The 15,483-nt window shown below is 38.9% G+C and overlaps 1 protein-coding gene across 1 annotated transcript in view; it reads right to left on the bottom strand.

Moving 5' to 3' along the window:
- Nucleotides 1–11,645: 11,645 nt before the first annotated feature.
- EXT1 (exostosin glycosyltransferase 1) overlaps nucleotides 11,646–15,483 on the bottom strand; it is a 267,779-nt gene continuing 263,941 nt past the window's right edge. The window contains exon 11 of the mRNA XM_004580696.2: nucleotides 11,646–12,167. Coding sequence (XP_004580753.2) covers nucleotides 11,982–12,167 — 186 coding nt within the window. The 3' untranslated portion in view covers nucleotides 11,646–11,981. The remainder of the gene's footprint in view (nucleotides 12,168–15,483) is intronic.

The following is a 15,483-nucleotide window of genomic DNA, read 5'->3' as shown; positions in this document are numbered from 1 at the left end:
TGAGTGAGTCTATTTGCTCCTTCTTCTGCGCTTGGGTGTTTAGAAGGAGCCATCTTTGAGAAACAGATCTCACCAGACATTATGTATGCTGGTGTCTTGATTGTCTACCAAACTGTGAGCACTAACTTTTGTAGTTTATAAATGAACCAATAAAAGGTGTTTTCTTAAAGTAGCCAATTGGACTAAAACACACTTGCTTAGAGTTTTCAACAGAGTCTGAAAATGATCCCCGAAGTGTCATGAACATCAATGTAGGCAATAATTTTAAATATTATTGCATGTTTATTGAGTCAGACTTTTAGACATAGGCTTAGAAATCAATGTAATTTTAAAAGCCCCTTTCTGGCAGTCAAACAAATTTAGAAACCATTTGTTAGGATGAAGAGGGTTCCAAACTCCTGCATACCCAAGATTCATTCACTTAGCTTCCATTTTCTGTTTCTTTTTGACTGTCCACTTAATAAAGAACCTCATCCCTTAAGTGAGGTCATCACATCACATAACAATGTGGGCTTGGGGTGAGACAATCTGATGTAAAGGGTAAGATCCACTTGGAACTCCTGCATTCGTATCAGTGTCTGGGTTCAAGATGCAGATCCACTTCTGACCCCAGAGTCCTGCTCATGTGCACTCTGGGAGGCAGCAAGCAGTGGTTCAAGTGGTCAAGTTCCTGCCTTGCATCTGTGAGATTCGGACTGAGTTCCAGGTTACTGATTTTGGCCTGGGTCAGCTCTGGCTCTTGTTTGTCTCTGAGGAACTGGACCAATAGATGGATTTCTGTTTCTGTCCTTTTCTCTGTCTCTCTGTTTTTCAGATAAAATGACAAGAACTTCCTTTATAAAATAAAAGAATGTGACCTTACTTCTGCAGATTACAATAGGAAAATCAGAGCAATCCATAGCATCCTCAATTTTCAAGCAAGAGTCATGGTGATCTGTGACTTATGCTAATTTAAAATGGTGCTTAGTTATCAGTAATCACCTTGCGAATGCTTTCAGCATGACTTTAGAATGACTGACTTTCGAATGAAAACAAATAAATCTTTAAAAAATGAATGACTAGGGAATTCACTTAACTAACAGTAAGTTGTTCCTGCAATTGAAGCTTCATTGATCAGGGCAGAATTGTTGCCTATATGCAGTTGAGCTTTGTTTTTAAAGACCTTCAAGTGGATGAGTGAGGGAAAAGGAGGCCTTGATAAAGTCTTTAGACAATGTTCTGCAAAAAAATAGCTGGAGGAATTTGTTCCTGCCAATATCTAGAAGCTAAAAATAAGGAGTTAGGGGGGTGAAGCGGAAGAAACTTGCAGAGTGCTTCTCAGATATGCTTGGCTTCGGAATGCCTTCCTTCAAAAAAGTTGCAAACAGATTGGCCACAGATATGATATTCAGTGAAAAATACGAATGTTCTCTTCCTTAACTAAAAAAAGGGAATCAGGTATTATACCCACTTATTGGCATTCCTACATAGACATTGTTAAGAGCTAGGCTAAGTGTTCATGATCATGAATGATCACCCTGAACAGATCATTTCACATGTATCAAAAGTGAGAAATTTCTGATACCATTGCCCTTGCCTTGCCCTGCATCTTGAGAAGCTAATTATATATCATGGCTGTGGAGGCAACTGTCTGCACCAACTGGCCTTCTGCAGGTTGAATGTATCTTTGTTATTATCAACATGCTGGTTGATCCTTTGACTCAAGATGATTTGAATTTAAGAGACTGGTTCATTTTCCCAGAGAAAGTTCTGGAAAATCCCACGTGACAGCAACGGGTTCAATCTCACATAAGAACACCAGGTAATTCTAACTTCATTAATCAGATTTAACAGCACAACATGATAGAACATTTGGTGGGATGTGACATGCTACATTTAGTGGAAATGTCTTATAAATTGGAGCTTGAAATGTTCTTACAAAATTGAGATTCAATATTTGGAAAAACAATTGAAGAAACATGACTGCTATGCCTGGTAAAAGACAGGTTCTTTCTTCCATACTTCTGCTTGTCTTTAAGGATTTAGAAAATTATTTCTTAGTCAACATCAGTACAATCCCGGGAATCCTTGAATAAGCTTCAGGGAGCCCATATACTCTTGCACTGTGTCTTTATTGCATGCATAGGCTTAGGCGCATACCTGGGACACACACCATAGCTTTCATTGAATCCCAAATGAGTCTGAGACAAAATTCTCATAACCAATCACTCTACCATTTCAGAATCGCATAAAGCTGAAATAAACTATCAATATTGGGCAACCAGAGTGTTTCAAAATTCAGGGTACTTGATGACAAAATTGTCAGGAGTGGTCTGCAGTGAGGTATTATTCCACTATGGAGAAAAGTTTGTTGATATTGATGTCTGAATTAGTATATTAATCCACGGACATCTTCCCTATGGGAGATCAATAAGAGTTTTTTAAAATTCATGGAAAATATGTATTATGAAAAAGCTTTGCATGGATTTCAGATTTGTTTTTCATCAAAATGACTTTTCAATTACACATTCCGTGAAGTTTCTGAGGTACTCTGCTGTTTCCTCCCAGGTTGTTGCATTGCCTTGAAGCTTCAGAGTGTGCTGCATTGACCTGATGATGTTCCTAGATGCTGTAAGACATCTCAGTAATCTGGCCTTGCTCCCAGCTCTAAACATTCCACTGCCTTGTACTTGCTTAGGTCCTGTGCATATTGAAGGGCTCATTCAGCTTTCTTGCCATGCTCCCTGGCTTTGGAGAGCTGATAATTTGTACTTGAAGGTCCTGTGAGTTTCAGGCAGCTTTGTTTTCCTGTCTTGAGTTCAGATGACCTAGCCCCAATGTGCAGGGGGAAAAAATTCAGTGCACCAAGAAGAGGGTCTTCCTTGTGTGTTTTAGGGGATTCTCTTTTAGATTGCATGCTCTTATTTTAAAATGTAGTGGGCCACTTCCTTGCACTGGTATGGTGCTCTGAATCCCAGAATAAATGAGACCTCGCTTGGCTTTCCTGACTGCCTTCAGCTATCAACGGGCCATTGCCTTTCATTCAGTGAAGATCTGGAGCATTTCAGTAGGATTTATCTTCACTCTCCCTTTCCACATCCAGCATTCACTTTCCTGCTGCCTATCCTTGGTGAGGTTCCCATGGGAAAAAGTTGATAGATGGGTACAGAGCATTCTGTGACAGATAGGATAACAAATCAGACATTTATCAGAGGTTCGCCAGGTTTGTTCATATCTCATTCTATGGCAGAATAACATCATAGAGTCATTAGGGCTGAAAACAGCCATGCAAACTCTTCTTCTGGAAGCCATTGCCTCTTGCTCAGATTTTAGCTCATTTAGTTCCTGTGCATCTTAAGCTCTCTGCTAGGTCTGTAGTGACAATTATCCTGTGGCCTGTTGGAATTATACTGTTGTGAGTAGTGATCTGCAACTCCTGCATATGATCCAGAAATGGAAGTCAATTCTTCCACTTCAAAAGTGGTGTTCCACTTTTCAAAAATAACATGATTATTTTTTACCCTCCTGCATGCTTTCCTTGCAAGTGCCATAGAATCAAGCAGGCTGCCCAATTCCAGTGTTAAGTACTGAAACTTGTGCATGAGGAAGAAGGAAAATAGGCTTAAGGACTCTCTCATCACTACTAGTTACTATTGTGTACATTTTCCTTGGAGTACCTGTTTCGTCAGCTGTCATGCTGTGCTATGTCAAACTGCACCAACCAAATCCCAAATACATGATGTCTCTCACAGTCTTGGCTCTCTCTTTTCTGCTAAATCATTCTCAGGAGAGTGTTTTAATCCATGCACCATCCACCTTTTAAAAGATTTATTTCTTTATTTGAAAGGCAGAGAGAGAAAGAATCTTCCACCCAATTTTATTTTTCCTTTTTCCTGTCCAATGCCTGAAGCCATTGGGGAACAGCCAAGCCAAATCCAGGAGCCCGGAGCTCCATGCAGGTTTCCCATATGTGTGGCGGGAGCCTAACCATTCGGGCCATCTTCCACTGTTTTCCCAGGCACATAAGCATGAAGTTGGATCAAAAGTGGAACAGATGGGATTTCAACTGATGATCCAAAAAGGGATGCTGGCATTGCTAAGTGGTTGACACTGACCCCATCTATGTGCATCTGTAATTAGCACCTCTACTGCCTTTTGTGCTAAATTCTCAGTTATTTCTTAAGTTTTAGTCTTACGTGTATCTTCTATGAATTCTGTAAGATTGCTAAGTATATCCAACTTTTCTCATAGCTGAGATATATTGTCACACACTGTCAGATAATGCTTGCCATTTTAAATTCTGTGTTTTTCATTATGGGAAATAAGGAACTTCCTTCTTAAAAGTGCCATCAGACGATCTAGAATTAGGTCCCAATGACCTGACAGGGTATACAGCTTTCCTGGAGTCAGGATGAGAAATGGGGTACATATTAGTGGAAAAGGTGGGTACATTCGTCGAAAGAAAAGAGGCTGCTATTGATAGCTTTTATTAGAACATATTTAGATTTCACCAGAAGAAAAAGAAAATATTTGACAGGGAAGTGTAATACTTACTCCCTATTTCAGCCTGAAAACATGTTATCCAGGATACTTTTCCTATATCAAGTAAGATAAATATGTTAATCTAGAGATTAATATCAATGAATTATTCTCCATGGTATAGTAATATCCAATTTATTTTTCCATTGTAGACCAATCCGGTTAATTTTTGTCTCCAACCATCCCAAATTTTGAAGCATTTTGGTTTCTTATATTTTGATACAAGCAAAATAATTTCAAAGCTTGAACTTTAAATTAAATTACAGCTCACCATGATAAAGGATATTCAAAAGTTCATGACAAACATCCATTATAAGAAGTTTAAGCATGGATTTCAATTTTTGTGCTAGATATACTTACCTTTGAATCTCATTTTTCTGTGAATGTTTTGAAGTACTCTGGTGTTTTCTCTTTCTTCTAGTTGCTGGCCAGTTGACCTACTGCCAATTAAGAATAAATATTCACATTCCCTTATCCAAAGAAACCACAGCTGTTGATTAAACTTTCGCCCAGTAGACATTATACTATATTGAAATATGTCATGATCATGCAGCAAAAACCCATTTGCAACATTCTACCTGACAATTTAATATCTATGGTTTATTATAAAATAGCGGTTATGGATGTAATAATTTAACTTTAGGAATCTTTAATACAACATTATTATACTCATCAAAAATAGATAAAATGCTGTCCACATATTTACAGAAAATCATCTAGTAGTTAAAAGTTAATAGTTAAATGTTGAGTAATAAAATTTAAGCAAAACATTTAATAGCCATGCAGTCAAGTACTTTGGAGTTATTAAAATTTGATAGGATGATTTAACATTTTTTTTAAAAAAATTACTGTATACTAATTTTTAAAAAGTATGTTATTAAAATAATACATATATGTGGATCTCTGGAGAGTACCTAAAATAATATTTAAATATTCTTCTCCCTAGATTAACTCAGTTTTTTTTTCTATTCTAACATAGGATGATCTGATCCTGTCAGATTATAAACATATTTTAGGCCTATTTTACAAGTGAAAGCAAGGTTATTTGCAGTTCAGTTTGGAATAGAAATTCAAATTTGTCAAATAATTTTAAATCTTGGCAAGAGCACGTTTTCTTTCTTTATGCAATTTAAGCCATCAGAAAAGAAACAATAATAATTGGCATCCAAACTTCATTTTTGTCCTGAGCTACCTCAGATATATCCCATTAAATGAGAATGAAAAACAGACCATCCGTCCAAGAGGTTCAGCTAGAAAATAGAAATGTGACCTAGCATAATTTATGCTCATGGGCTGCCCAGTCTTGGATGTTGTGATAATTTCATGGTGGTAAGCTATTAAAACATGATTCTAATTGAAAAATAAGAGGTGCCCGTGATACTTAGAAAGAGTTTAGTTTGGGTCAGTATTCAGCAGCTGCATATTCAACCAAGAATGTTTCCTCTTTCATAGCTTAAGGAAAATATTCTTAAATCATTTCAGCAAATTTATTAAGTATTAACAATAGGTAAGAATTACATACAGTTCATAGCAGGTTGTATTTTAAGAATTTTGTATATCACCATGAGAAAACTGTGAGGTTTAGACTAAGACTAATCTGAGGATTCAAGACACAGTGATGTCACGTAATCTCTACAAGATTCCAAAAGGAATAACCAAAATTCAGATCCAGGTGGTAAGGGGTTTTAATCTACATACTTGGAGAACTAATCTTTGTGAGCTCTAATAGAGATTTATGAGTTCACCGTAACAGATCCTTCAATGTATATTTGATCTAAAACCAGCAGAGTATATAGCTTAAGATTTCCCCAGCATGTTGAGCCTCTGCAAACCGGAGAAATTATACAAAGGCAGGGAGGCCTTGAAGAATGACTCAGGTGTTTACAAATAACTTGTAATTTCCTCTTCTCACAACTGGACTTGGTGGGAATGCTTACACATAAAGCGATGCCATCTGTAATTTGTAAGTTAGTTTGGCTTAAGGTATTTTTTGCATGCTATAGCATTCAGAGAAGCATCTGTGAAGTCGGTTGTTACAAAACTTAAAAGTTCTTTCAGCAACAAGTCCGCTCATTTTCCTCTAACCTGTGAATGTCTACCCTTTTGGTGAAAGCGTGGTGCCCGACTCTACCAGCACCTCTGTCCTAGCAGCCTTCTACTTCGGAACCTGCAAGTTGGCACATTCCTTTGAGTCTGCTCTCTCGATTTGCCTTTGACCTCCACAACCCCTTCTGTCTCGCACAATGTCCTTTCTGCAGAGCTTGTTTAGAGAACACTTGTAACTAACTTTTGTAAATACCACGATACAGATAGACAAACTGAACTGCAGAACAGAAGAAACCTGATTGATGTCACAAAACAAGTCAATATCCCACATGAAATTTGGCATTCGCTCTCCAGCAGATGTACATAAGGTTGGTGACGTCTGTCCTTTCTGGGATTAAAAAAAGGTACAAAGAAAGAGGGTAGATGGGTAATAGAAATGGGCAAGAGATGCCACTAAAATGAAAGGGGGGGAGAAAAGGGGAAGGACAGAGAGAAGTACGTGGAAGAGCTTCATTACTGCCATAAAATCTTTGTGGCCATGAATCATGGAGTTGCAACAAACCTGGAGCCATTTACACGTTCTTTTGTGTAATGCCAGCTTCATCAATGTTTTGCTGACCCGTGATTCATGAGCTCTAGGCAACACTTGAAACCAAGGCAGTGATAGCCACATCTGTCGGCCTCCAGATGCTCTGGGGCCCCACCCTGGCACTTTGTTCCAGTGTCCATGTGGAGGAACGTTGTGAACCGGGCACATCACCACCATTCACCCTGGCCTGCTTCCAAGAGCACCAGCTGCATCTAACTTGCAAGATGGCTGTTGCTAGCAGCCCCATGTTTCCCATGAGGTTGGGCACTGGGTGGCAGCCAGGTTGCCAGAGCTGGACCTTCAAGCCCTCCTCTGCCTATCTCTCCTGGAATCCCCACATACACTGTGAGTTTCCCAGCACCCTTGAATCCTCCAAAGAACTGGTGTCTTTCTGCACTCAACAGGAAAGATAGAATGAAAAACCACACAGATGAAAAGTCATGTAATTTATTAATAATTTCTCTTTTTCTTCTATAAATTGGAAGAAAAAAGTCTTTGGTGATACTCTCTATAAACAATCTATCTTGGATGGTAAAACCCAAACATAAAGATACACAGGTCAATGGAGTAAATGAAGATCTATGGCTTTGGATTTTCTTGCAGACACTCTCTCCCACACATGTTAGGGTGTAGTAAGGGTAAATTAGCAGTAGTCTATAACAAATGAGAACACACTTCCAAAAAGACCTATGATGACACTACAAAAACATTGGCAACATATTAGAAAATTCCATCCCAAATGTACATTGTATACAAAATAAGTTATCCTTTTCTTTTTTGCTTCACACTTGCCACCTAAAATAGTCCCATGTTTTCTTGTCTTTCTTTCTACCCTTCCACATATCCTATACATTTATTTTGTCAAAATAAATATACAATGTTCATTATATGGTAACCAGGTCATTTCCACAATCCTAATTCTAGTAAGGATTGTAAACAAAAAGAATGGGACATATTCCTTTAAGAAAAAAACAGAAAACTATTGCAGAAATCAAATGGCCTTTGAAACCTAAAAGGCAAATCATTACAAAAATAGAATGACTGAAAGGCAAGTTGGACTTGATTTTAAACAAGGGTGAGACCACATTTGTCTGATGGCTGAGTATTGGATGGATGCCTCCTATATTTGTTGTTTTGGACCATGGAAGGCCCAATTTTGGGTATTCATTTTGAATCCTGTTATGGAACCTACTAGAACTCTAGATTAGAGATAACCACAGTCTCTATTAAGTAAAAATCACAGGAACAGAATCTTTTGATATTTCACAAAGGGTATAAAAGGGGGAGATGATTCCCAGTCTTTTTAGTATCAAGAGAATAAAAACAGCAGCTATTCTATTCAGATCCTGTGGAAGGCATCACTGAACTGACAGAAAGGAACTTTCTGAGGATGCTCTAATCCTGCCTTTTAAGTAGATCTGGAATCAAGGAATAACTTAATCTGCACATACAAAACATCCCTTACTGAGTCAGACACAGTTTATACTAATGCCTATTCACTGAGAATGCAATTCAAAACAATGTTGTCTCATGCACTGTGCCTGAGAAAATGAGGCTGGCAACAAAAAAACGTTCTGGGTTTGGGATGGCCAAGAGTGACTCCTGTGAGAGACTCCAATATCTGGCTTTTGCATCCCCAATCTAGCCTTGTCCAGCTGTAGCCTCATTCTGTTTCTATCCTGGTGAGGCTCTCTTCCTTCTCCCTGTCCTTGGAATTGGTTTGATGAACACTTCTTTAAGTCTTAAATCTGATGCCTCATTTTCCTCTACTACACAGCATAGAGGTCTTCCCATATTCTTTATCTCACTCTCGATTAAAGCTCAGCAACCTTTATGAAAGGCCACTGTTACAGTCCTTCAAGTCACCAGGTATTTGAGAATTACCAAAATAAAGGCTAACATAGCCTACTCTAATGAAAAACAAAAATCATTCCAAAAGGAAAATTGAAGGAAGCAACTAGGATTGATCCTTCTTTGAGCACCATTTGCAACAAGAAATTTTAACTGTAATGTGCCTAACATTCCAAGAGTATGATTTTCTTTTTTTTTTTTTCTGAAAGTATGCTGGCATGCCCACTTAGGCCCTTCTAACTGTGACATGACCACAGTAATGGTTTCATGAATTGTTCACTAAGTTTCAGTTTTGAAACTTCCTATTGCTTTCCACAAAGTTAAGATGCTTAATATTGGTTGTATTTTTAAAGCCTTTTCATCTAGATACAGTCAGCTATTTAAAAATTTTATTAGAACACATGTTCTAATGTGAAACTGGAAAAAAATACTGCGTGAAAATTGTGAGTGGCTGAGTCTTCTATGAAACTCTACACGTGGCTATCCTTCTGCCCTTTGCCTTTTACCAGCACAGCACATGTTGGCTCACTGAGGGACCCCTGGGTATCATTAGAGTTGGCTAAAGGTAACTCCCGACATCCTATGGAGATGGCTATAATTTGTCAACTTGCTGCAATTGCACCCAAACCCTTTCCTAAGTGAGTTAAAATTACATCTTGCTGTTGGGCCTCACTGATTTGCTTAGTATTGTTCAATTCCCAGCTGTATATTCCAGATGAGAAAAGAACACACTTGCTAACATCCCAAAGAGATTTGCTCAGCGAATGACATACAAAGAAACCGTGGAGAGTTAACGTGGATGAAAAGTGTGTCAGATCCTATTCTCATTTATAATTAACATTTTTTCCACACAACACATGTTGTTTGTGGAGACTATTTGCCTTGTAAGCGTTGTGACAGGTAAATCTGGCAAGGCCCTCATGGGACTGACTCATACAATTAGGGACACTGCATTGCAATCCAAGATGACAAGCTCTGGGACTTAGGGTAGTTGAACAAAATATTGCATTTTTTTTCCTTGAGTAAAAGAGATACAGTGATAATTTGCCAATCCTGGAAAAAAAATCAATTAATTCAAACATAAATCTGAAAAGACTAGACAAATAAGGATTCTTTAATTCTTTAACTCACGAGAACTGCAGCTTAAAAAGGCATGAAAATTGTGCATTCTATAAAAAGACGCAAGTGAAACCGTCATGGACCCCTTAAAATTGCTTTCTAATAGGTATTTGAGATGATTACATCTATGTAGAGGGCAACGCCATGTGTTAAAGGAGTGGGCTCAAAGGAATTGTATGGCATCAGTCTACAAAGAAAAGTTATTTGAATTGCATTGCCTATGCAGCACTGATGACACAGCACGGGGATGTGTGGGCTCCGGCCCTTGCTCCGCAGTCCTGCTCACAGAGCCAGGTCCACACTATGCCTGCAGGTTCCTCTTACACCCCCAGATGTCTACATGGAAAGGCTGTTGAACGTGTGGCTTCCATTGATCTAAGCCAGTTGCTTGACATTACTGAAATCTAATTGTGATCTTCTCTTGTAAAGCAAAACCGGCAATAAATGTATGAAATATTTAAGAGTTTAGGAGAGGGAAAAAACCTTAAAGTGCGTGTCGTCAACTCTGTGTAATAGGTGGCAGGACAACAGTGTCCCCTCTTCCCTATTATTTCTTACTTCTTCCAAGAAGAACAAAGAGTTTAAGATCAGAAGCCCCCAAATTTTATGTGAGAGTTGAGGGATTTTTTTTTTTTTTTTGCCCGAGATGGAACTTGCAGTGTCATAATAATCATAGGGTAAAGATTGCATTTATAGGAATGAAAGGTTCTTTTTTTAACCAGAAGCCTGAAGAAACTTCTTGACAGATTTAAACATTCAAATGAAATAGTTACATTTGTTCCCTGATAAGGTTGTTTGCCAGGTTCTTACTCCCAACACTTCTGACCAAATATTGCATTAGTGGTGAAGTGTACCCCCAAGGTAATTCAAAGCAATCCTCTTGTTCAGGGGTTCCATCTGCACATTGGGACTTCCTTCTCAACAGGGAAATTCCTGAAACTTCAGGTTTTCACAGACATTCAAGAATTCACCCTGTCAGTATGTCGTGCCTCCAGTATAGTCAGTCTTCCCGGCTCTCTACAGATATGTCACCTGCTGGGCCTACGATCCAGCCCATTCCCTAGAAGCACTCGGTGACTTTTGTGCTGCATTTGCTTGTAACTAACATGCTAGCAGGTTGATCGCCTGGTTGCTTATGCAAGCTTTGTCTTAAATATACCAGTGTTTACTTGATACTAACTCTCCCCATCTCCCAATGGAAGAAAAGTTTTCATTCTTAGAGATCCTAAACAAAGATTTCAGTTAGAACTGTCTACCTGGACCTGTGATAGTTTCTCTCATGCAGCAACATTTTGGAGATAAGAGTTCAAGAAGATTTGAAAATTTGAAGTGGAAATCAATCTGCACTGCAGTGATGAACCTGTCTTAACGAGGCTGTTACTTCTTGACACTGGGCGCAGTGACTTAGTGTGTTTTGCACGGAGTCTGAGATTTGGGAACCACAGGAGACCCTGCATGACCAACGGCAGTGGGGTCTGAGGGAAGGGGAGCAGCAATTTTGAAGCAGTCACAACCAACACAATTTTGATTAAAGAAAGAACTCTGGTTTTTAATAGTTTTGATCATTAAAAAAGTTTAAACCTGCATAGCAATCATTTCAAAAATAATTATTTAATGTTCCATAATTAAACTGTACACAACCTAGTCTTGGGACAAAGAAGCCAGTGAGGTGCATTTGGTGCAGTCCGGTGCAGTCCCAGGAGCCAGGGGGTTGAGTTCTCATTGGCCTTTTCTGTCATTCTGTTCATGTTTTCGGAGACTTGGCACAATCTGGCTCTGCGGATGAGCGGGTCTGCACGGGAAGAGAGCAGCTTGATCCAGTCCTTCTCACTTCCCCTTCCCCACTCGGCTAGATTCCTTAAAGTCGTTCAATGTCTCGGTATTTCTTGCGCAGAATAGAGACCTGGTCTTTAAAGAGGACGGGGTCGAGCCTCATCTGGGAGTGAATCAGCGGCATGTAGCCAAACCAGCTGGCAAACGTGTTCATGCAGCTCTGGCGCTGGGCGAAGTGGTCAGGGTCAGCCCAACGTGAAGCCCGAGATGTCTAGCGAAAGGACAGAGAGAAGGCAGACAGGGTGAGATGGGTACATGGCAGAAAAATGGATCCACACAATTCATTAACATGTCAAGCTGGGGGCCGGGGCAGGCCAGCAAGCCTCTTTATCTATGTACCTGGTGCAGTCCCAAAATCTAACCATGGATTTTAGCCTGGCAGTAGGTTTCTCCAAGATACACCAAGTTCCTCAAGGACTAAAAACACACAAGCAAAGATTCATTTTGACTATCACATTTTCTGAATGGACAATTTTCTGCTTGGTCAATGATCAGCCAACTGAACCTCAATTACTAGGATCACTGAATGGAAAACTTGTCTTTGTAGAGGAGAAAAACACCACATTGACTCTCAAGGTACTTAACTTCAAAGACGGTTCCCAAGTACTTTTTATTGATGTGATTGATTTATAGACATTAAGAACCAACTTTCAGAAGTCTATTTATCCCACTCTTTTTTTCTTCAAGATTTATTGTATGTATTTGGAAAGAAGAGTTATAGAGTGGTCCTCCATCAGTTGGTTCACTCTTCAAATGGTTGCAATGGCTGCGGCTGGTACAGGCCGGAGCCAGGAGCTACAAGCCAGGCGGCTTTTCTGAGTCTCCCATGTGGGTAGCAGGAGTCACTAGCTCATCGAACCCACTCTGCTTCCCTTCTACTTCCTTCCTGTTAAAATATGTCACCGACTTTTTGCTACACAGCCACATGTAAGGTTGAGTAATGATAAAATAAAAAACTTAATACTTCCTTCACGGCTAGCTTTGTGCAGCAACTAATGACTTTTTCCATTTTACAGACATTTTTGAGAGGACTCCAAGAAGTACAAAGGGACAATTTAGCAATATATGTAGGTACTTCAAAAAGTTTGTGGAAAAATGGAATTAAAGAGTTTGGGACTGATGTTGAGGCACATTGAGTTAAGCTGATATATGCAAGGCTGGCATCCCTTATGAGTGCAGGTTCTAGTCCCAGCTACGTCACTTTCAATTCAGTTCTCTGCTACTGTGCCAGGGAAGGCAGTAAAAGGTAGCTCAAGTCCTTGGCCCCCGTGCTCGTCGGGGAGACCAGATGAAGCTCTGGTCTGGCTTTGGCCTGATCCAGCCTCGGTTATTGCTTCCATTTAGAGAGTGGGCAAATGATGGAAGAGCTCGCTCTCTCTCATAACTCTAGCAAAGCAAATAAAATATATCTCTAAGGTAAAAAAAAAAAAACTTTCTAAAGACTTCCTTGGGCATGGTTTTTAAAAACCTTTTTTACACATATAAAATAAACTTTGATTCAACTTTCTCATTCATTTTGTGACGTATTCATAAGGGCATATCTTTATAAGACTGAGTATAGATTGAAATTTCAAAATTCTGCTCTTACTATAAGGCAGTTGCTGTGTTTCTCATTCCATGAAAATATCAAAAGATTACATTTTAAAGAGTCGTTGATCATCAAGAATAGAAAAACATTATTCCTGGTATGTAGAGAAGATGACTAACCATCTTTCGGGCTCTCTCTATTGCCTCTAAGGTTGGCAATTTAAAACAAAATCTTAATTTACTTGTATGCTAAAATTTAAATGGCATGGCTAAGCATATTAGCTTTAAACAAAACATGGGAAATGCGGGTTATCCAATCATGGGGGGAGGAAGCCTGTCCACTCATTTATGCCAAAAAAGATAACTCTCTAATGACCTACATGTACAATGTGTGTGTGTGCATATGCACGTGTTGCTATTCAGTGTGTCTGTGTCCTCAAATCCTGTGAGAAGCATACTTTCACATGCCGTCATAAAGTTCACTTGAGTCAACAGCAAACTGGTGAAGGCTGTACCATGATCATATCCCCATTTTAGAGCTGAGCAAGTAGCTTCAAGGAAGTTACAATTATTTCTTAAAAAGAAATCACATTGGTAAATCAGTGAGTGGTAACAAATTATCCTGACCAGTGAGTTTGTGCAGGGCAGACAGTCCCAACAGAACCTTGTTGAATCCCTAAGTTGACAGGGGTCTGTGGGCCATTTCTGCTTCAGCTGTTTGTTCACAAAGGGCCAGACTCCCAGATCTAGGGAAAAGTGCTTGTATATATTCAAGTAAACTCTGTTGGGAACTTAAATTCACTCTTATTCCCACTTGCAAATTAAAAAAAAAAAAAGGAAAAAAAGCAGTTGAATCACTAAAGTGGTTTTTTTTCTACTTTTTGTCTCTGGTTAATGGCAAATACTGTGCCAATAACATGTAATAGAAAGCATATTTTCCTTCCTATGTAATAGAAACATGTATAATCTTATAAAATGATTTTTTTAACCAGTCACTCAAACATTCCATATACTACTGTGCATGATGGGAAGAATGGGGTGAATGCCAGGAAGCTTTACAATGTTCCTGGAAAATGCAGATAAATGAGGATGTTGAAGATCTCTTGTGTGGTAACTGGGTACGCAGGTATATGTAAGGTTAAGCCTATTTTTTTAATCCTCATTATAGCTAAGATTAAATTTAGTTTTCTTGTCAATAATGTGTGAAGTTATTCAGTTATTAGAAAGATTAGTTTGGCAGAATTAGGCAAATCTACAAAAAGGATACAAAACCAGCCCCCCTCTGGTGCTGTTAAAGTTTCACCATTGATGAACATATATCACCTGAGGAATATCTGAAGAACTCTTTGAGCTAACATTAAAGGCATGATGCAATCCTCAATGAGGTAATCTGCATTAAAGTATTGAACTCACAGTAGACAAAACATTGTGTCCGAATTTGAAGTCTTTCAGCCTTCAAGATGGAAAGTTCTAGCCAGTTCCCTTGCCTGTTCTTTAAAGAATTGAAGGATAATATAATTTTTCTTCAGACTCTGTTCATTAAGAACCATTTTTGTAACCTCAGTAGTACACAGAACAGTGCCCAACAGTATGTTATAATCTTAAAAATTCTGTGACGCTTTTGTTTCCCAAAAGTGAATGAAAAACCATTCTGTTAAAGAAAGGAGGTATAGCTAGGATTTCCTTGGTGAGAGGTAGATTTGTTTCTGATTTCCATCCAACAACTCTTGGGATGAGCACATGGAAACTCCCAGCAGCTGAACTGATACAATCACGTTAAACAATATTCAGTTAAATTGACTCCGATGGTGTTGATGATCCAGTTTATCCTGGGTACATGTAATGATCTTAAAAAGTCATTGGATTTCTTATGTATAGCATGGGCTCTGTCCAATAAATGAACTTCAGGATACCCAGGGACACCTGATACCTGGGCCTTGGGGTGGACAACAAGCAGTCAAATCAACAGAGCTGGTGATTTAACTCCCAATTCTGTCTCT

Source organism: Ochotona princeps, chromosome 9 (genome assembly GCF_030435755.1).
Source record: "Ochotona princeps isolate mOchPri1 chromosome 9, mOchPri1.hap1, whole genome shotgun sequence".
Classification (NCBI taxonomy): Eukaryota; Metazoa; Chordata; class Mammalia; order Lagomorpha; family Ochotonidae; genus Ochotona; species Ochotona princeps.
Note: the sequence above shows the minus strand (reverse complement) of the source record. Positions and strands in the feature narration are given on the sequence as shown.